The sequence below is a fragment of the Phaseolus vulgaris genome, chromosome 10 (assembly GCF_051622355.1).
Source record: "Phaseolus vulgaris cultivar YP4 chromosome 10, ASM5162235v1, whole genome shotgun sequence".
In the NCBI taxonomy this organism is placed as follows: domain Eukaryota; kingdom Viridiplantae; phylum Streptophyta; class Magnoliopsida; order Fabales; family Fabaceae; genus Phaseolus; species Phaseolus vulgaris.
This window is the reverse complement of record NC_143507.1, coordinates 38,340,556-38,361,192: the sequence shown is the minus strand read 5'-3', so window position 1 is coordinate 38,361,192 and position 20,637 is coordinate 38,340,556. Positions and strand designations below refer to the sequence as shown.

At 34.5% G+C, this 20,637-nt stretch overlaps 5 protein-coding genes and 1 pseudogene across 16 annotated transcripts; 2 read left to right on the top strand and 4 right to left on the bottom strand.

The window, feature by feature from the left end:
• Positions 1-238: 238 nt before the first annotated feature.
• LOC137818369 (mechanosensitive ion channel protein 1, mitochondrial) lies at positions 239-6,459 on the bottom strand. 9 transcript variants are annotated; one of them, XR_016516206.1, is made up of 7 exons: positions 6,155-6,360; positions 5,080-5,971; positions 4,707-4,984; positions 3,218-3,363; positions 2,673-2,780; positions 1,498-1,719; positions 239-625 (listed from the first exon to the last, which is right to left on the bottom strand). XR_016516206.1 is itself a non-coding variant. In XM_068621747.2 (7 exons), exons 2-7 carry the CDS (start codon positions 5,877-5,879, stop codon positions 512-514), a joined length of 1,623 nt encoding a protein of 540 aa, XP_068477848.1. In that variant the 5' UTR covers positions 5,880-5,971; positions 6,151-6,459; the 3' UTR covers positions 239-511. The 9 variants fall into 9 exon arrangements, 4 of the variants coding, with proteins under 4 accessions (XP_068477848.1, XP_068477847.1, XP_068477849.1 ...); XR_016516209.1 differs by having other exon boundaries at positions 4,707-5,001; positions 5,298-5,971; positions 6,155-6,342; XM_068621747.2 differs by having other exon boundaries at positions 3,263-3,363; positions 6,151-6,459.
• Positions 6,460-7,388: 929 nt separating this feature from the next.
• LOC137818361 (sufE-like protein 1, chloroplastic/mitochondrial) lies at positions 7,389-10,582 on the bottom strand. Of its 4 annotated transcripts, none has more exons than XR_011082063.2 (3): positions 9,378-10,582; positions 8,557-8,768; positions 7,389-7,948 (listed from the first exon to the last, which is right to left on the bottom strand). XR_011082063.2 is itself a non-coding variant. In XM_068621733.2 (2 exons), exon 1 carries the CDS (start codon positions 10,521-10,523, stop codon positions 9,477-9,479), a length of 1,047 nt encoding a protein of 348 aa, XP_068477834.1. In that variant the 5' UTR covers positions 10,524-10,581; the 3' UTR covers positions 7,389-8,768; positions 9,448-9,476. The 4 variants fall into 4 exon arrangements, 1 of the variants encoding a protein (XP_068477834.1); XR_011082064.2 differs by having other exon boundaries at positions 9,448-10,570; XR_016516205.1 differs by having other exon boundaries at positions 7,389-8,768.
• LOC137818004 (nuclear transcription factor Y subunit C-1) lies at positions 7,609-8,160 on the top strand. Its single transcript, XM_068621228.2, has one exon. It carries the CDS (start codon positions 7,609-7,611, stop codon positions 7,975-7,977), a length of 369 nt encoding a protein of 122 aa, XP_068477329.1. The 3' UTR covers positions 7,978-8,160.
• Positions 10,583-13,456: 2,874 nt separating the features above from the next.
• On the top strand, positions 13,457-16,683 carry LOC137818411 (uncharacterized). Its single transcript, XM_068621823.2, has 3 exons — positions 13,457-14,549; positions 15,824-16,363; positions 16,481-16,683. The coding sequence occupies exons 1-3, from the start codon at positions 13,719-13,721 to the stop codon at positions 16,580-16,582; spliced, it is 1,473 nt and encodes a 490-aa protein (XP_068477924.1). The 5' UTR covers positions 13,457-13,718; the 3' UTR covers positions 16,583-16,683.
• Positions 16,684-17,150: 467 nt separating this feature from the next.
• On the bottom strand, positions 17,151-18,747 carry LOC137818412 (epi-neemfruitin B 7-O-acetyltransferse L7AT). Its single transcript, XM_068621824.2, has one exon. It carries the CDS (start codon positions 17,955-17,957, stop codon positions 17,349-17,351), a length of 609 nt encoding a protein of 202 aa, XP_068477925.2. The 5' UTR covers positions 17,958-18,747; the 3' UTR covers positions 17,151-17,348.
• LOC150024782 (epi-neemfruitin B 7-O-acetyltransferse L7AT pseudogene) lies at positions 18,045-18,713 on the bottom strand (annotated as a pseudogene).
• Positions 18,748-20,637: the final 1,890 nt, after the last annotated feature.

Here is a 20,637-nt window from a genome sequence, read left to right as displayed (position 1 = left end):
GGAAGGAATATTTATAGCAGCTTGAGTTAAGGTCGTGGTTTTCACGTTGCAGGTTTGTCAATTACAGTGAGAGTGGCAAATATTTTTTTCTTAATCTTTCTGTGTTCTATCACCGGCGAATGACTTCACTGGTTCAAATAATTTACCAACAGGAATAAGAACGTGTACACCTACCCTTTCCAAACCCCAAATAGATGAGAGCCTCCCTCACTTCTAAGAGATAGGGAGAGACAATATATATTATTAACTTTCAGTTCTATAATTTATGTAAAAAATATCTTCTTAAGTGAATAAATAATGGCAGAATTCACTCAACGAGAAAAATTGCATTCTTTAGTAAATCAAAATTAAAACCTGAAGGCAAATGAACCAACTACACGGGCAAACTATAGTATTAGAAAACTGCTTGAGTGTGAATGAATGACAAATTCCTTGTAAGCATTGCAATAGTAAAAGCTAAAGCTCATGTCTTGCAACCATTTCTTCCAAAATTGTCTTCTTGCAGAGCACATCATTTAGAAGGCATTTCTTGCCATGTGCTGCCAAGAGCAACCCCATGATTTTTAATGATCTGAACTGCCAGCAGCAGAATTTCTTGTTCAGCCGAGTATAGTTCATCTTTGCGCTGTAAAAAGCAGAGATACAAGATAATTACGAGGATAAAATGATGTTAATGTAAATATGGCGGAATTTAACATCTAGCACAGTAATAAAAGATTACATGACACGGCGCTAAATGACAGTGGGAAAACAGATAGAAAGCAGGAAAACTGAACCAAGTTGAAGACCGCAACTACGTACAGACAGCTTTACAAAAAGACCTTATCAGTTCAAAATGGCAATCTTGCATAAAAAGTCACCTGAGTACTATTATTTGAGACATAAAGTTTTCCTTTCAGATGCTGATATGCAATGTACGTTACTGAAGCTGTATTATCGTTACCGTCAGAGGAGTTGCTACATAATAACTGCCTCACTTGTATCAACTTATGTACCAGGGATTAATTGGTAATCAGTATTCCACTTGGAATCACAACTAATTCTTAACATTGCACGTAACAGATCCTCCTGTATCTATTTTAGCAACTTATCAGAAAATCAGTTTCCTTGGCCAGTTGGCCAAACCATTATTCCTACTTACAGGGTACTGTGTTTCTATGAGTTATTAATAGATCATTTCTAAGTATGGTGTTTGAAATTTAGGTGCACTGAGATATCATTTGATTTGAATATTCCTTGAACGGTCAAAACAAATGTAGAACAAGCTGGAAATCCACTCAAAATAAATGCAATATAAAATAAAGCAAAGGGAAGTTAAAAGATAATTATAGCATCTCCATATAGTACTTCCTACCTATAGGTGTGCCACTGTGCTTGCACGTCAATTTCTAAAAATATATTTTAAGAACAAGTTTTCCAAATTATGACAAAAAGGATTCATCCAGTATAAAACAAAAATAATATGGTTAAATTCAGAGATTCAAATGGGTGAGGTACCATATGTTTGAGGTTGTATCCAAGAGTCAATTCTGCAAATGAACTTTCTATACGGGATAAGAAACAGTAGGGAACATCTTTCCCTAGGAAAACCTTTGCATTTGATCTGAGCATGCTTTTTACATCATCTGAAATTTGGGGAATCTTACTTAAATCCTCAGTTTGCAGAGGAATTTTGCTTATAATGGCACGATATTCAGCACGGGATTTGTTCACAATAACCTACAAAGTTATCATGAAAAGAGGGTTGTCATTCAATGAATGAGGAAAAAAGTATATCATAGTCACAAGTTCACAACATGAAAAACTAAAGCACGAAACATGGCTATAGAATTAAGGTATAGCTTCGTATCAATAGTGTGTCAGAAAGCAAACATGTAAACGTGAAGTGTGACCTTGAATTTATATATCCTCCAGAGAAGTTTTCAAGTACACAAATTCAAGCCCCAAAATCAAAGGGAATTATAAAAATTAAAACACATGTGCAATCAAGTAATTTAATCAGATATCTTGGCTTCAGTTTAAAAACTGATGAAATGCCTGGAGAAATCTAAACTCTAAAGACAACATCCAACAGAGTCCTGACCATGAAGGAGCAGCACACGCTGTGATAGCAATGCATTACAAAATTATTTGACCAAAAGAATAATGAAATAAAAAAAAAATGCTAACGATAAGAAAAAGAAACATGGTTTGAAACACAGGCACATGTCAGCATTTTCTTCTTCCCTGATATATTGGTATTTATTTTTTCTCTTGGAAACAGGTTATCATCTAAAAGTAATGCAAAACAAGGAGCAAAAAGGTCGCTGTAATCAGAATTATGGGATGGAAGACAAGAGAATTATATTATGCCTGCTCGCTGTAATCAGAATTATGGGATGGAAGACAAGAAAATTATATATATGCCTTCTCAACTAGTGCTTGGAAAGTCAAACTACAAACAAAAGTTTTCCAACTAGCTGCATATCTTAGCAATGTAGTGCCAAAGATCAAAACAATAAATTAGCAATGCGTAAGTGTTCAGAAAAGATTTCTCTTTCGTAAAGTCATTTGCATAGTTGCATTTTAGAGAAAGAAAGAAACAATGAAGTAGGCTTCACTAATTTTAATTGTGGGGCCCACTTCTCTTTATTGCATAAGTGACTGCAGAAGATGTGAGCTTAGAGACCCACCTGGCTAGAAAAAAATGAGTTTGGAACAATAACTGGAAACTTCTCTGAACTCAGCAAAGACGTAGTAGTAAGACCCATTTCCACCACTTGACCCTCTATCGAGCCTGCCTGCAATTTTTACAATTTCTCAGACACATGTAAGAAACATGAAACTTAACCAGGGGAAGACCTACACTGATGCATGAACAGTTCAAGATTTCCAAATTATGTGAAATGCTCTTTGCAGTTCACAAAAAAATCATGAGAAATATGTTAATCAATCCAAACTCATGGTATCTTTTTCTCCAAAACACTCACCTAAATTTATTTTTTATTTTGGGCCCTCCAATTTTTCATTTCAAAACTAATTCTAACGCTGGACATACTAACTACAGCCATATATGCACTACATATTGGGCCATTTGAAAAAAAGGACCAATAATGAAGGACTATTTAACTTAATAATGTGCAAGAAGTAAAAATCTAATTATCACTCCACACCTAAGAAGTTAACTGTACAGAGGGCATTTAAGCGAAAAAACCACAGTTCAGGAAACAAATTATACCATGAAAGGACCAATCATTAATGTGCACCTACTAAATCAACATACTTTTATTGTATCTCCAATTGAAAAAGGCTTAGAAAACTGCATAGATAAACCACTAAACACGTTGCCAAGAATGTCCTTGGCAGCAAAAGCAGTAGCCACTCCTGCATAAGAAAGACAGAAACATGAAATCTTCCATTCCCTGTTTTTTGGTAAAACAAAGAGTGAAACTTGTCAAGGAATGAGGAGCAAGTCAGCAACATAATATTTATCAAATGGATAGCTGATGTTTCTGCTAAATGGAACAAAAGAAATACTTTATATGCATGTGTGTGTATTCTCTTTTTTTCATTTTCCTACAGCTGACTTTCTTCATTGTTTTACAATTCTAAAATTAGAATGCAACTCCTTTAAAGTCAAGGGATGCGCTTTAAAAGATAAAGTGCCTTTGCAACTGTTGATTGAAAGAAAAGAAAAATCAACCGTTGAGAAATGTAATAAAATCAAGCGTATGTATAACAAGCTTTGAATCTACTTAGAATCACAACTGTTGATTAGCTAATTAAAAGCTACTACTGTACTTTATTCTCTAAAGTACACTCCCCTCATTTTAGAGGTCAAAATCCTTAGAACTACCTAGTTGTGCAGTGTATTTTTATAAAAACAACTTATGCTGTGCTTACTCTCACTTTGAGTTGTTTTGCAAACACAAAGCACCATTAATAGAACCCCAACCAATTCCTTCAGTAGGTGTACTTATCCCAATAAAATTTGCAAAAACACTATGAACCAAAGCACTATAAACTAATTTAAATTATTTTGTCAAATTTGATACTTTTTATATAAGCAAACTGATGCTTGCCACACCAGATAATAATATACCAATTTCCACAGTGCTAATGGTATCATCTTTCGACCAAATTGTATGCTTACAAGGAACTTTTTTATTTCCCAAAATCTAATCTCAGCAAGACTTTTCTGCTTCCCTCAACACTCAACTTAATATAAACTAATTTAAATTATTTTGTCAAATTTGATCCTTTTTTATATAAGCAAACTGAAGCTACACCAGATAATAATGTACCAATTTCCACAGTGCTAATGGTGTCATCTTTCGACCAAATTGTATGCTTATAAGGAACTTTTCTTTCTCAAAATCTATAATCTCAACAAGACTTTTCGGCTTCCATCAACACTCAACTTTAATGAATCTAAACTTATTTAAATTATTTTGTCAAATTTGATCCTTTTTTATATAAGCAAACTGAAGCTTGCCACACCAGATAATAAAATACCAATTTCCACAGTGCTAATGGTGTCATTTTTCGACCAAATTGTATGCTTATAAGGAGCTTTTCTATCCCGAAATCTAATCTCAACCAGACTTTTTGGCTTCCATCAACACTCAACTTTAATGAAAAACAAAGATATAGGGAAAACAGAGATGCCAAAAAATATTAAGAATCTCAAATTAAATTCAACAGACTCAATTTAATTTAATACCTACCTCCTATACCACCAACAGTAACAATAGATTGCACGGCCACACCACAAGCCTCAGCAAAAGCCATTATACCAATCACAAATAGACCAATAGATGAGATTTTGTCTAGAGCGAGCACTTTCTCCCTATCAAGTCCAAGTAAACTTTGACTGGTTAATGTCCGGGCAAAAACGTTTGTTTTCCATCTATGCAAAAACCATACAAACGAAACTATCACTGCACCCCTCCAAACTGGTGCAAGATATTCTGCGGTTATAGTTGTTGGAGCTACCATTACACCACTGGAAATCAAAGTTAGCTGTCATATAACCATAAATATAGTAAACAAAATGACACATTTAAAAAATGACTATGTGTATAGATACAACCCACTAACATTTGTGAGAATGCCATGAAGGTAACTAAATATCGCATAGGATCCTCCATGGCACCCCAAAAGCTTTTCTCATAAGGAACTGGATCTCCAGATATGCTTGCTGGCAATAGAGAAACGGGACCTTGCATTGCATATCTGTGAAATTTCCTCAAAATCATAGGCATCAAGAACCAAGCAATTAGAGTAGCAGTTAAAGTACCACCAACTGGAATAACCACCTTGTCTAAATATGGGTGTGAATCAAGCAACTGCTGAGCATATGGAGTGAGATCATCAGATGTTGCTTTAACCTTTTCCCCAGCATATGATGCTGACTCTACCACACTCTTCAAAGCATCTTTAATCCTCTCAGCCCAATCACCCCCAACAACAGAATCACCAGTCGTATTCATGTCACTCGCACCAGAACCAGCAGCGACTTCTGTACCAGCATCTCTACTTCCTTTATCACCACCCACCGTCGACGAATAAGATCGGCGATTCAACACATGGCTCGCGGAAGCAAAAGGAAGGGCACTCCGAAAACAATAGCTAGAGAATGCAGGTTTAAACGATAAATTGGCTCTAGTACCAAATTGGTGACTGCTTCCAAATGATTCAGAAGCCAAATTACTGAACTGATTCTTAGCAGACTGTAACTCTCTTTTGTAATAAGGATGACTCGGTGAATCACTTGGCAACCTTGCAAGGTTCACACACACACTATGGTGATAGTGACAGCGCTGAACTAATTCCATATTGAAAGAAACCTTGATTGTGCTTCCTATTCGTCTAACAGAGGAAGCCCTAACAGCTGCCATTGTTGAGCACACTAACAACTCAACATTTGAAAGTAAACAGCGATGGCATTGTATGGTACAATTTCAATCAATACAGTAACAAACAAGTCAATCTGCGAATTCCAGAACAATAATCAGAATGGCATCACAACATAATTAGATTGAATAAAAATCTGGAATAAACAATTCAGAGTAATAGAATTAATTGATAAACCCTAGACATAGAGTATTTGTAAGCAGAAAAAAAAAAGTGAGCATAAATTAGCAGAGAGTGCAATAAACAAGGTCTTACTCACTTTCGCTTCGCACTGAATCGATTTCCGTTGAGGAACGAACAGAATCTTCTTTTACTTGCCTTGGAAAGAAAGACAACAACCCAAAAAAATAATAAATAAATGAAAAAATTCAAAGAAAAAAAAAATAATTTTGCGCACTGCATCACTGGATTGTAACTCACGCAGTTTGGACATAGAAAATTTGAGAGGGTAAAAAAAACGTGATTGTGCATTAAGACAATTTACTTTTTCTTCATATTTGTCATGGTAATTTCATTGCAACTATGTTTATACATTAAAACAAAATGGTATAAGCAAACTTGTATAATTTTAATTCTTGTTTGTGTGTTAATTTAGAAGACTTACCTTTGCCTTCAAGAAATGTGCTTAAATGTTAATTTTTATTTTGTTTGGAATAACTGTACTGTATACAATATATTCATGTTATATCAAATTATTATTGTATCAGAACTGCTTCTAAATTTTTACCTTTGGTCACAAGTGAATGATAATTTTTTTTATATTGCTTGTTACTTCACTCCTTTAGATAGACTCAATCTTAATTTCTGGTTAATTTCGAGATTATTTTAGGTTTAGAATAAGTTAAGTTGCAGAAAAATTAGAGTGATCAAAAGTTAGAGTAAAAGTAAGTATGACTTTTCTTCTTCTTTTTTTCTTATACCCATTTGTAATACCCAATTTGGATTATATTCTACCTTAAGAACCTTTTATTTATTTATATATGTTTTTTTATTCATAAGTTACTGTAATGAATCATTCATAGATGTAATACAAAAATAAAACGGAGGAATTTCTCAAAAAATATGACTAGTTTCAACAAAAGCTAGTACCTAATATGGAAATATAAAAAAGTTGAATACAATATAGAAAACTTTACAACACGATTATCGTCCAAATATTTTGTTTAATGTTTCATTTCTTTTACACAAGACATGTTTTTATCAGTTAGTATGCTGCTGAATATAAAATGAACTTTCATTTGTTGTTACGTTGCTTGGTGTATACTAATTTCATATAGAACTAGTTGAATGTACATTTGAAATATCCAAAAACGTACAATTTTACAGAACTGGTTGCGATGGATTATGACTCCAAAAGTTCAATTTGTGCCTAAAATATTTCTTTTATTGACCAATCCATTCAAAATTGCTAAATACTTTTAGAAGAGAACCCTTGTCATCATCCCTAATGTTTCTTGACACAAGCAACAAATATATAAATAGAATAAAAAGTCTTGGTGTAAAAGAGTCTAATTAAGAATTCATTATTATTTACGAAGACTCCAATTTGTCGGCTAAAGCAGGCTTGGCCGGCCATGTTATTGGAGTGAAATGAAACCATGAAAGATTCAATGAAAATGGTGTATATAACACTGAAGCTACAACTAAGAGTATATCAGAGAGCATTAAAGCTGAAGTTAACTCAGAAGCACATAGGAGTGAAGTAGAACAGATATGAGACAAGCTGGTGCATATTCAGGGTTACTGTGTGGAGGGGTATCAGGAAGGACAGGACCCCACCCTCTGCCCCTGGCAAGGATCAAGAAGATCATGAAGAAGTCAGGGGATGATGTTAAAATGATATCAGGGGAGGCTCCAATTATTTTCTCCAAGGCTTGTGAGCTCTTCATTGAGGAACTTACTAGAAGGTCATGGATCATGGCCATCCAAGGCAAAAGGAGGACTTTGCACAAAGAGGACTTGACCTCTGCAGTTATAGCCACTGATCTATTTGACTTTTTGATCACTTTGGTTTCCAATTCTGACAGCCATCCACTTGGTGTCCCCACCACCACTACCATGGAGGTAGAAACTATATATTAGTCTTGAGCAACCTCAACACAACAGCTACAAAATTTGAGTTCTATATATGGCTATGTAATTATTGTAATATATGTGTGTTTTTGTGTGTGTGTGTTGCAATATACTTATATATATAACTATATGCGTTGGCTATGCATCACTACTATACTTGAATGAAATGAAGTTGTGTCATGATCCTTAATACACACAGGAACTCTATCACTTGTTCTTCTAGACTTCAGGTTGATCATCTCCCTGTTATGCAGTAAGATAATATGCTGTATAATTTTTTTCATTTTGGTGCAGTGAGATATCATTTGAATATTCCTTGAACGGTCAGAACAGATGTAAAACAAGCTGGAAATCCAATCAAAATAAATGCAATATAAAATGAAGCAAAGGGAAGTTAAAAGATAATTACAACATCTCCATATAGTACTTCCTACAGGTGTTTCACTGTGCTTGCACGTCAATTTCTTAAAATTTATTTCCTTTAAGAATAAGTTTTCCAAAACCATTTTATAAACAAAAAGGATTCATCAAGTATGAAACAACCATAATATGGTTAAATTCGGGGATTCAAATGGGTGAGGTGAGTACCATATATTTGAGGTTGTATACACGAATCAATTCTGCATATGAACTTTCTATACGGGATAAGAAACAGTAGAGAACATCTTTCCCTAAGAAAACCTTTTGATCTGACCATGCCTTTTACATCATCTGACACTGGGGAATCTTAAATCCTCAGTTTGCAGAGGAATTTTGGAAACAATGGCACGATATTCAGCACGGGACTTGTTCACAATAACCTACAGATTTAGCATGAAAAGAGGGTTGTCATTCATTGAATGAGGCAAAAGTATATCATAGTCACAACAGCAAAAGCTTAAGCAAGAAACATGCTTATAGAATTAAGGCAATAGCTTCGTATCAATAGTGTGTGAGAGTGCAAACATGTAATCGTGAAGTGTGACCTTCAATTTACATATCTTCCGAAGAAGTTTTCAAGTACATAAATTCAAGCCCAAGGGCAATAAAAAATTGAAAAACATATGTGCAATCAAGTAATTTAATCAGACATGTTGGCGTCAGTTTATTTAAAAAACTGATGAAAAGAATGACTGGACAATCTAAACTCTAAAGAAAACATCCAACAGAGTCTGACCATGAAGTAGCAGCAATGCATTGCACTATTATTCGTACCATGTAACAACAATGAAAACGTGTTCATGATAGCAATGCATTACACTATTATTCGTACCATGTAACAACAATGAAAACATGTTCATGATAGCAATGCATTACATCTGTTTTTAAATGACAATTGTTACATTATTGGAATGAAAGCCTTAGCTTCAACAAATCTAAATCCATACTATTGCATTCATGAGCGTATATTTCCAACAAATAGAAATTACCCTTCTAACTAATACCGAGCACCATTATAGTTCAACAAACACAACTCATACATCCTCAAACTCATAAAACCTTGATCTCTCTTGCAGCCTAATGAACTCTCATCCTTCAACTTCAGCCGGTGTCTTCGCCACGATCGACAAGGCATGCAGTCCAGTCTCCAACTCCTCTTGCAGAAGGCCATAAATAAGCCTATGCCTCTTGACCAAACTCTTCCCTTCAAACTCCCTAGACACAACTTTAACATTGAAATGCGTTTCTCCATCACTCCCTCTAACCCCAGCATGCCCCGCATGCTGATAAGACACATCCTCAACCTCCAACTCAACAGGCTCAAGCTCCTTCTTCAACTTCTCCCTTATCCTCTTCCCCCTCCCTCCCAGTTCCACATCAGAATCCAAACCAACATCACCCTCCGTATCACCAAGCTCAGAACTTTCTCCACCCCTTGGAGAATTCTCAGCAACGCTATCAGAATTCGACTCAGGCGACTTCAATTCAGTGAACTCACCACCCTTTTCAGCTTCCACGAACAGCGTAAGAGCCTTTCTCTGCATCAATTTAAGCATGTTCAAAAACCCGTTGTTCCTCGAGGGGGTTAGGCTCTGCTGCAACCCCAACAGAGTGACGAAATCGGGCGTGACCCGAATGATCTCACCAACGGGTCGACCCGAGAGGCCCTGCACGAGCAACGCGGCAAGGCCTTTGGTGAGGACGGAGTCGGAGTCGGCTTCGTAGATGACGTGGCGGTTGGGGTCGAGGTAGGCTCGGACCCAGACCTGGGAGACGCAACCTTGGACCTTGTTGTCGTTGGTTTTGAAGTGGGGTTCGAGGGGTTTGAGGTTTTTGCCATAGAAGAGGAGCTGCTCGTATTTGGACTTGGGTTCGGGGACGGATTGGAAAAGGTGGACGATTTCTTGGAGTTTCGGAGGGAGGTCTTCGATGGGTTGAAGCGATGTGGATGATGGGGACGGTGATGATGATGACGAGGGTGGAGATGATGACGGAAGTCTCTGGAAGGTGATGGATTTATAGAAGGGAGGTTTTGTTAGAGGAGAAAGGAGAGTTGGTGTTTTGGGGAAGAGGGAAAGAGGGATTCTTGTAGTGACTAATTGAAAGGAGGATGAGGAAATTGAATTGGTAGCCATTGTTGAAGATTGTTGCAGCAATTCAGAATGTACCTGAAAGAGACAGAGACAATTTTCATTCATCAGTTTGTAGACAGGCTTTTCGTGGCCTAAGAATAGAGTAGTGCTATTAGCACCCCCTGAGTTACTATTTGAAACTCCCATCCAAGGTGAATAGTTAGATGAGTCTATTTAGTTAGTTCCTTTAAGGAAAAGTTATTAAAAATCATAAAAAATATTAAGGCATGTTGGTATTCTTTAAGACATATTATAAGTATTTGTGTTTTGTATTAATAAATAATAAAAAATGCAAGTCACGTGAGTGTAGGTACTAAGGTGGTAAAATTTAAGCATACAAATTGGCAAGTCACTTTTATCAATGTAGTCAAAATTTGAACTCCAAGCACAAGTGACACATTAAGAAAGCCTCGTAAATAATTGTTAAATAGGTGTGTGTATATAACATATTATTATTAATTATCTTTTGTATAAATTAATATTGAGTTTGTAAGACCTTATCTCATAAAAAAATCATCCAATATAAATCAGAGATAAAAAATTATTACTAACAATATTTAAAATATTAATTTAGAGAGTAAAACTTTATTCGTATTTAAAGAAATTTCTATTATTAATAAAAATTAATAAAATAGTTTCTAAATTAGAATCTAAATTAGTCACCTAAATTTTAACTACTAATATTTTAGATTCTAAATTAGTCTCTAAAAGACTAATAGAGACTAATTTAGAATATAAAAATAGTAAGTAGCTAAAATTTTGGTAGTTAATGATTATATACTAATTTATAAATTATTTTATAATTTTTTATTAATAATAAAAATTAGTTTATATATCAATAAATTTTTTAAGTTTATAAAATAATATTTAATTTAATCAAATAATAATTAATTTTATTTTTAATTAATTTTTATTTAATGATTTTTTTATATTAGTTTCACAATTACACTAAATACAAAAGATAACAACAACTGAACAACATCTATTACTAAAAAGACAAGACCTTCAAAAGAAAGAAGGTAGTTCAAATTAGTTAATTAAATATATATTAAAAGTAACATATTATTAATGTTTTAAATTTGTATATTTACTTCCTAAATAAATATGTAAATATAAAATATTAAAAATGTTAATTCTTGATCTTCAATTGCAATAATAGGTTTTCGACATCTAATCAAAAGATATGTAGTTAAGAAGTATATTCCTACTAGCGTTGAAATAAAAATATTGATAAATTTTTATATAAATCTGTTAAATTGAATTTTCAAAGATGATTATTACAAAATACAACCTAACATTTTGAATGACATTGATTAATTAAAAACTATTAAAACCTCCTTTATATTGTTAATGTATTATAAGGGAATATCAAATGATATATAATACAAAATCTTCTCCATATAAATATTGGTCACTTTTTAAAAGTAATTACACCCTCATACTTTGATTTTTAATAACATACTTTCTCTCTTTTTTAACTAGTATATTTTTCTAATTTAACTTTCAATTTAACTGTTATTTTAAAATTTTAAGTTAATATTAATTAATTTTTATTATTTATATTCTCAAGTGCCTACTATTTACACAACTTATTTATTATGATGTAGAAATGAAAAAAAAAAATTAAAATATTTTATAAAAATAAAAAAAATATTATGTTTTTAATTTAAACTTTAAGATACCTTTCTAATTATGATATACAGAATGAGTATGGAGAGGGTTATGATGGTTCGTTTATAGCAAAATACATAATTTGTTTTTCTTTTCGAGTATGGTTAGATTTTGTGTGGCGAGAGAAAGAAACATTTGTCATGTTATTTTTTGGTTTATTAATGATTTTTTTGTTCCAATGAAAACTTCTGCAGCAAAAATGGGAAAAAAACAAAACAAACGGATTAAAATAAGTAATTAGATACGTTTATTTATAATTATTAGTCATCAAATGCAAGATTTTTAACTATATTTTAGAATACAAAACTTAAACAAACATCTTTTAATTATAAAACTAAATTAATCAATTTTAAATTTGTGAACAAAAATAAACTTATTCCAAATTTAAAAATAAATTCACATGTAGACCTTAATTGAAACATTAATCAGATGGAAAAACTTAGGTTAGAAATACTATTATAAGTAACAGAACTTTTTTTTATCTATATTGAAAAATATATATTGGATCGTTTTACTTAAGTTGTTTTTTTGGATTTTTTTTTCTTTTGTGTGAATTTAGTCCAATCTTTTTATATTTGTTTATTTTTTATATTTTGTTTTATATAATCGTATATGATTAATGGAGTTTGAGGTATTAATCTAATTTATATTTCAGATTTAATAGTGATATTTAGTATACTTTTTTTTATTTACTTATTTCATAACCAATTAACTGTTTAATTTCACACCTATAAAACTTTTTTATATTTCAATATTGATACCTAAAACATCTTCTTTTTATATATTTTTTTTATTATATGGACTGAATGACATGTGTGCAACCGTAGATTTAAAGTAGAATAAAAACAATATGTCTAACAAAGTTAAAAATGTTTTGAGTAAAGACACTGAATAAGAAAAAATTATAGTTATATAAATTAAACGAATAATTATATTTCATTCTTTAAAATATATTAAGAGGCATTCCTTGTTTCTCTAACCCTAATAAATAAACAATAAAAAGTACCTTTTGAAGAATTATGAGGATTTTTTAATAAGATACATAATAATAACAGGTTATTTATGATTTTTAATATGTTATCTATTTTAATTTTTTTTAAGAAACTTTAATGAGTAGATAGTGGGTAATAATAGGATTCGTGTTAAATTTTCTCATTTAGAATCATTATTTTAAAAATTACAACTGAAATGAGTTTTAATCAGTTCATAAAAAAAAGTTCTGTTTTTTTGCATAGATTATAAAGAATCAAACCAATAAACTGCAAACCCTTCTTTAGCACATTGCTGTAGTTTGTTAAATTTAAGATTCATTGTTACCTTCAAACCAAAACAAACAGTGTTAGTGTTTTTGTTTTTGTTTTTGTTTTCTTTACCATTTATCAGGCACCTCTTTCGGTGTCCTATGCACAGCTTAAAACTTTACCAAATCTAATCTTCTCTTTCTCTCTCCTTCCCCCATCACCTCCATGGGGTTCTCATGATCAAGCTTTTGGGGTTTCAATTCATCATCTTTCTGTCTTGAAAACCATGTCCACCATGAAGAACAGTTTCAAAGACGCTGACCATTTATACTCTTCATGGAGCTTCTCAAAGCTAATGGCTTTCTTCTTCTTCTTAATCTCCATCTCCTACCTCTTCTACTCCCTCAGATTCGTGAGCCATTCCTATGACTGTGATCAACCTTCCCACATTCCCACCATCACCCACCATCACATATCCATCACCCCACCTGAACAAGAGTCCCCACCCTTTGAAGAAACGAGCCTTTCCCACATAGTCTTTGGCATAGGGGCCTCAGCCAAGCTTTGGAAGCAGAGAAAAGAGTACATCAAGATGTGGTGGAGGCCCAATGAGATGCGTGGAGTTGTGTGGCTAGAGCAGAAGGTGAAACCTGAACCTGGTGATGAGAATTCCTTGCCCTTGTTGAGGATCTCCGGTGACACTTCAAGGTTCAAGTATAAGAATCCAAAGGGGCATAGATCGGCTATCAGAATCTCACGCATAGTGTCTGAGACACTCAGGCTTGGAATGAAGGATGTGAGGTGGTTTGTGATGGGGGACGATGACACCGTTTTTGTGGCAGAAAATTTGGTGAAGGTTTTGCAGAAGTATGACCATAATCAGTTCTATTACATTGGGAGTTCTTCTGAGAGTCACTTGCAAAATATATACTTTTCTTATAATATGGCTTATGGGGGTGGTGGTTTTGCCATCAGTTATCCTTTGGCTGTGGCATTGGAGAAAATGCAAGATAGGTGCATTCAGAGGTATCCTGGGTTGTATGGCTCTGATGACAGAATTCAAGCTTGTATGGCAGAATTAGGAGTTCCACTCACCAAGGAGAAAGGGTTCCATCAGGTTAGTGCTTTTGCAACTTCTGAAAATTTTAATTTTCATTGTTTTTCTTCTTTGTTTGGCTTGTGACAATCTTAGTCTTTGGTACCTAGGAAAATCTAGGAAAATAGGGAAAGGGGTTAACATAGACAGAAAAAGAAAGAACATAAGTGTGTCTGTGACTTCAGATATGGACTCAGTCAATCAATATGATTGGTATCATTGTAATGGAGAAATTTTAATAATTGGAAGTGGTGGAGAAAGTGGGTTAGTGAGAGTAGGAAGTGGAGGACTTTTAGGTTCAGAGTAGATAAATTTTTTGAGCTCAATTTTGACAAAATGTTAGTGTTAAGTTTTGTCATCATTATTCATATAATTTCATAACATATAAGGTGTTATGCATAGATACATGAAATAACTAAGTTTATAACACTATAAATTTTTATTTTTCTGTGTAAATTTTTAAAAGGTTTATGTTATTGGTGTCAACAGTGATAACAACAAAAGAAATTGCTATCTGGGCATGATGTAATTGCTCGTGGCCGTAAGATGCAAAAATAGAAAAGGACACTGCCACCGTTAGATGCAAAAACAGAAAAGAACACTGCCACCGTTAGATGCAAAAATAGAAAAGAACACTGCCACCGTTAGATGCAAAAATAGAGAAGGACACTGCCACCGTTAGATGCCGAAACATAGATAGTAACAAATAATTCAATTTTTGGGTGCATAAGGTGGACACCATTTATTGCTACTTACCAATATAGTTGAAATTTAAAGTGGACAGTGTCAGAAAAATAGGAGAAATTTAGGTAAAATTTGAATTTATGTGGGATTATTAAGGTTAAGATGAATTAATTTAGTTTTAAAGTAGGTGGTCTTCGAAATGATATAATGCATCATAAATATAATTGACTTTCTTTTTTTAAACCTAAATCATTGAAGCCACCACATCCATGGTTGCAGGGACAAAATAATTTCTTTTTTACAATAAGATTTTTTATTTATTGAATAATATAAATAATTGTGATGATCATATTGCAGTTGAAGGGAAGCCACTTACATTTTATTTAAAAAAATTAAAAAAATTGAATATCACACACTATAAGACACGTAGCATGAAAATGTGGGTCACATTCTTAAACTATTGTCTTATGTCGGTAGATAATACCCTTCCTAATTCCTACTACCCTACATAAACTAGGTACTCTTATCTTATATACCACTAATCGAAACTATACACGTGTACAAAAACCACCTCTGATGTATAATTCTTTGTATGATTTCACATTGAATAGTTCGATGTATACGGCAATCTCTTTGGGCTTCTGGCGGCCCATCCACTTGCGCCACTGGTGTCCCTACATCACTTGGACGTGGTTGAGCCCATATTTCCAAACGTGAGCCGGGTGCAGGCCTTGAACCGCCTGGGCGGGCCCATGAAGCTCGACCCAGCCGGGCTCATGCAGCAGTCCATTTGCTACGACAAAGCCCGGAGCTGGACCGTATCCGTTTCATGGGGATACGCGGTTCAAATATTCCGGGGCATTTTCTCGGCCCGGGAAATGGAGATGCCGGCGAGGACGTTCCTCAACTGGTACAAACGGGCTGATTACACGTCGTATCCGTTCAACACCCGCCCCGTCAGCCGCCATGTTTGTCAGAAACCTTTTGTCTATTTCTTGTCAGAGGCTGTGCATGGCGATGCTGCCAATGAAACTTCCAGTCGTTATATACGGGTTCAGAAAAACCCCGATTGCAAGTGGAAGATGGAGGATCCGACCCGGATCAAATCGGTGGAAGTTCGTAAGAAAATCGACCAGCACTTGTGGGATAAGGTAACTTTAAATTCCCCTAATTGAAATGTGTGACACTTTTTCTAGCATTATTATAAATTATTGAAGTGAATTTGGAATGAAAAATTGGCTAAGTTAGGGTTTTGTTGGTTTGAGCAGGCTCCAAGAAGAAATTGTTGTAGGGTTCGACGTACAAAGAAGAAAGGAACTCTGGTGATTGATGTGGGGGAATGCAGGGAGGATGAAGTTGTTGAATTGTAGTTATAGATCCTTTACATCAATTCATCATTTTTAACTCAATCCTTTGGTATAATGTATGTATTTTTCTTCTACTTTATATATAATCATTTACTTTCGTCGTTTCTTCGGCTAGTGTAGACAAACATGAGTAGCTAGAAGTTTAAATCATACTAGAGTTTTCCTTAAACGTTCGTTATTTTTCACCACAAGTTTAGGGTTTAGATGCTTGGCTCAAGGTCAAAATGTCACAAAATTCAACGCTTTGGTTTTCTAGTTTATTCACTTTTATATTCTGAATTATAGAATATACAAAATTTGACCCTTAATTAACATTCTCTGCATTCTTCCTTCCTTTTTAGAGATGCATTTTACACACTATTTGTAATTAGTTAAAAATTTCTCTCAAGTATAGTAAGTTACTGTGTTTTATCTCAATATGCAGATCGCGAAGGTGTATTTTATTTCTCTGTAAAGTGTTTTCTTTTTTTGGGGGGAAGCTTCTCAGTAAAATGTTATTTATATAATTCAGTCAGAAATCAAATTCTGACCCATATACATCTTAGTAGTAAAACGTTGCATATAGTATATATATATATAGATAAGATATCCTCTGCATAATTGGACTTCCGACTCGGAAGTTAAACCAGTTACAGAAAAACTAGGTAAGTAGGTAAATGGATTTAATGATATAAACTTCAGGATCAACTAAGTAATTTTGTTTTCATGGAACCAAATTATTAGCTTCAAAAGAAGTATTACTTTCATTGGTGATGAAAGCTAATTCTGATCAGGCAACTGAACTCATTGCTAATGGACTTGGATCCAGTGTTGCACAAGTGAGGAGTTCGGGGTTTGCTTTCAAATAAGTCATATCCTCCTCTTTCAAGGTAACCCAAGCTTCTATGCCATCTCCCAACCTTGTGTCCACTAGGATGATAAGATTCATAAACATTGAAACTGAACCAATTGAACCTACACAACTCACCCATGTGGGTTTTCCCCACCCAAAATCAGCCTCGTAGAACCCAAAATTGCACCAACTACTAAACCCAAAATAATCCACTTCACTCTTTGATCCCATCTCACATATTGCCCCAAGACTCTCCTGCATAATTGACCTTCCCTTATCACCTTTCAATTCTTCAACAAATTCCTTGTCTACTCTTGATATTGCAGTCCTCAGCTTCCCCACCAACTCCTCCAACCCCATCTCATTATCATCCACCGTCTCTGCAGCCGTCAACCAAAGAAGATTTCCCAGAGCATGTTCAGGACAAAGAGCCTCATCCATTTTTCTCCTCAGGTTCACCAAATGACTTATAAAAGAAGGCCTTTGGGTACCAAACCGTGCCTTGGACACACCCATGAGGGACTTCCACAGCATAGAAGAAACCATCTCCACACGTGTGGAGTTTTCTGTGCCTGGTGTTTGAGCCTTGAGTGTGGCTATAGCTGAGTTTCTAAACAGAAACCTCCTTGTGACTCACTTGCCTTGTTTGAACAAGGAACCCCACATCCACATTGATAAGTCTTTGAGCCATGAACTATTTATGGGGAAGAGAGAAGGTCCTGTGAAGTTCGGTTGGGTTAATTGGTTACAATCCTTGGCCCTTTCTGTCCAACCTTTGATAAAAGTGCTAAGTCCAGCCCCATCTAGGATCTTGTGAGAAATGCACATGCCAATGGCAATTCCCCCACATTCAAAGATGTTCACTTGAATGTTAGTCACATGGGTTCCTGAATTTGATCCTTCAGAAGCAAGATCAACAAGATCAACAGGAATAAACTTGTGCAGTACGGTCACTTCAGGTTGGACTAGAAATTCGTCTAGAGGACATTTCACTCGGGCTAGCACAAAGTTAGCACCTTCATCATTGCACTCAATGGACAGATCCTCTTTGATTTTGCCACCTAAGGGGTAGAATTTGGTTAGTGTCTCTGATAAAGATTTTTTCAGCAATTCTAACCTCTTGGGGACTTCAGAAAGGTAATTTGTGTTACTCTTAGGTGAGGTGTAGAACAGGATTATTGGAGCATATGGAAATGGGATAAGGCGATCCAAAAGGGAAAGCCTAAAGACTCTAAGGTGAGAGGGTGTGGGAGAAGAAGGTCTAATATCTTCTCTAGAAATGATTTCTACTTCAACTTTCATCTTTTTCTTCTTCGTTAGGTTCAATAGCTTGTGCTTTAATGGTTACACTTGCTCCTGTAATTTAATATATACACGTGTGGAGGGGCTAAAAGTCTTCCCTAGTAGTTGGGAGCTAAAAGTCATCATAATTGTGGAGGCGCTAATAGTCTTCCCTAGTCATAATCATCATAATTCTTGAGGGACTAATGCTTTATTTGGATTGGGAAGTGGAAAGTTGAAGATGTGTGAGAGTGAAAGTGTGAATATTTAAGAAGAAAGTGTGAAGAAATTTGAGTGTGTTTAAATAATCATATGTTAAACTGAATGTCTGAGAAAAGTTTATTAAAATAAGTGACTCATGTGATTATTGTAATTTAATAGATACACGCGTGGAGGGGCTAAAAGTCTTCCTTGGTAGTTGGGAGCTAAAAGTCATCATAATTGTGGAGGGGCTAATAGTCATCCCCTAGTCATAATCATCATAATTCTTGAGGGACTAATGCTTTGTTTGGATTGGGAAGTGGAAAGTTGAAGATGTGTGAGAGTGAAAGTGTGAATATTTAAGAAGAAAGTGTGAAGAAATTTGAGTGTGTTTAAATAATCATATGTTAAACTCAATGTCTGAGAAAAGTTTATTAAAATAAGTGAGTCATGTGATTATTGTAATTTAATAGATACACGCGTGAAGGGGCTAAAAGTCTTCCCTGGTAGTTGGGAGCTAAAAGTCATCATAATTGTGGAGGGGCTAATAGTCTTTCCTAATCATAATCATCATAATTCTTGAGGGACTAATGCTTTGTTTGGATTGGGAAGTGGAAAGTTGAAGATGTGTGAGAGTGAAATTGTGAATATTTAAGAAAAAAGTGTGAAGAAATTTGAGGGTGTTTAAATAATATGTTAAACTGAATGTCTGAGAAAAGTTTATTAAAATAAGTGAGTCATGTGATTATTGTAATTTAATAGATACACGCGTGGAGGGGCTAAAAGTCTTCCCTGATAGTTGGGAGCTAAAAGTCATCATAATTGTGGAGGGGCTAATAGTCTTCCCTAGTCATAATCATCATAATTCTTAAGGGACTAATGCTTTGTTTGGATTGAGAAGTGAAAAGTTGAAGATGTGAGAGTGAAAGTGTGAATATTTAAGAAAAAAGTGTGAAGAAATTTGAGGGTGTTTAAATAATGATATGTTAAACTGAATGTCTGAGAAAAGTTTATTAAAATAAGTGAGTCATGTGATGATTGTAATTTAATAGATACACGCGTGGAGGGGCTAAAAGTCTTCCCTAGTAGTTGGGAGCTAAAAGTCATCATAATTGTGGAAGGGCTAATAGTCTTCCCTAGTCATAATCATCATAATTCTTGAGGGACTAATGCTTTGTTTGGATTGGGAAGTGGAAAGTTGAAGATGTGTGAGAGTGAAAGTGTGAATATTTAAGAAGAAAGTGTGAAAAAATTTGAGTGTGTTTAAATAATGACATGTTAAACTGAATGTCTGAGAAAAGTTTATTAAAAGAAGTGAGTCATGTGATTATTGTAATTTAATAGATACACGCGTGGAGGGGCTAAAAGTCTTCCTTGGTAGTTCGGAGCTAAAAGTCATCATAATTGTGGAGGGGCTAATAGTCTTCCCTAGTCATAATCATCATAATTCTTGAGGGACTAATGCTTTGTTTGGATTGGGAAGTGGAAAGTTGAAGATGTGTGAGAGTGAAAGTGTGAATATTTAAGAAGAAAGTATGAAGAAATTTGAGTGTTTTTAAATAATGATATGTTAAACTGAATGTCTGAGAAAAGTTTATTAAAATAAGTGAGTCATGTGATTATTGTAATTTAATAGATATACGCGTGGAGGGGCTTAAAAGTCTTCCCTGGTAGTTGGGAGCTAAAAGTCATCATAATTGTGGAGGGGCTAATAGTCTTCCCTAGTCATAATCATCATAATTCT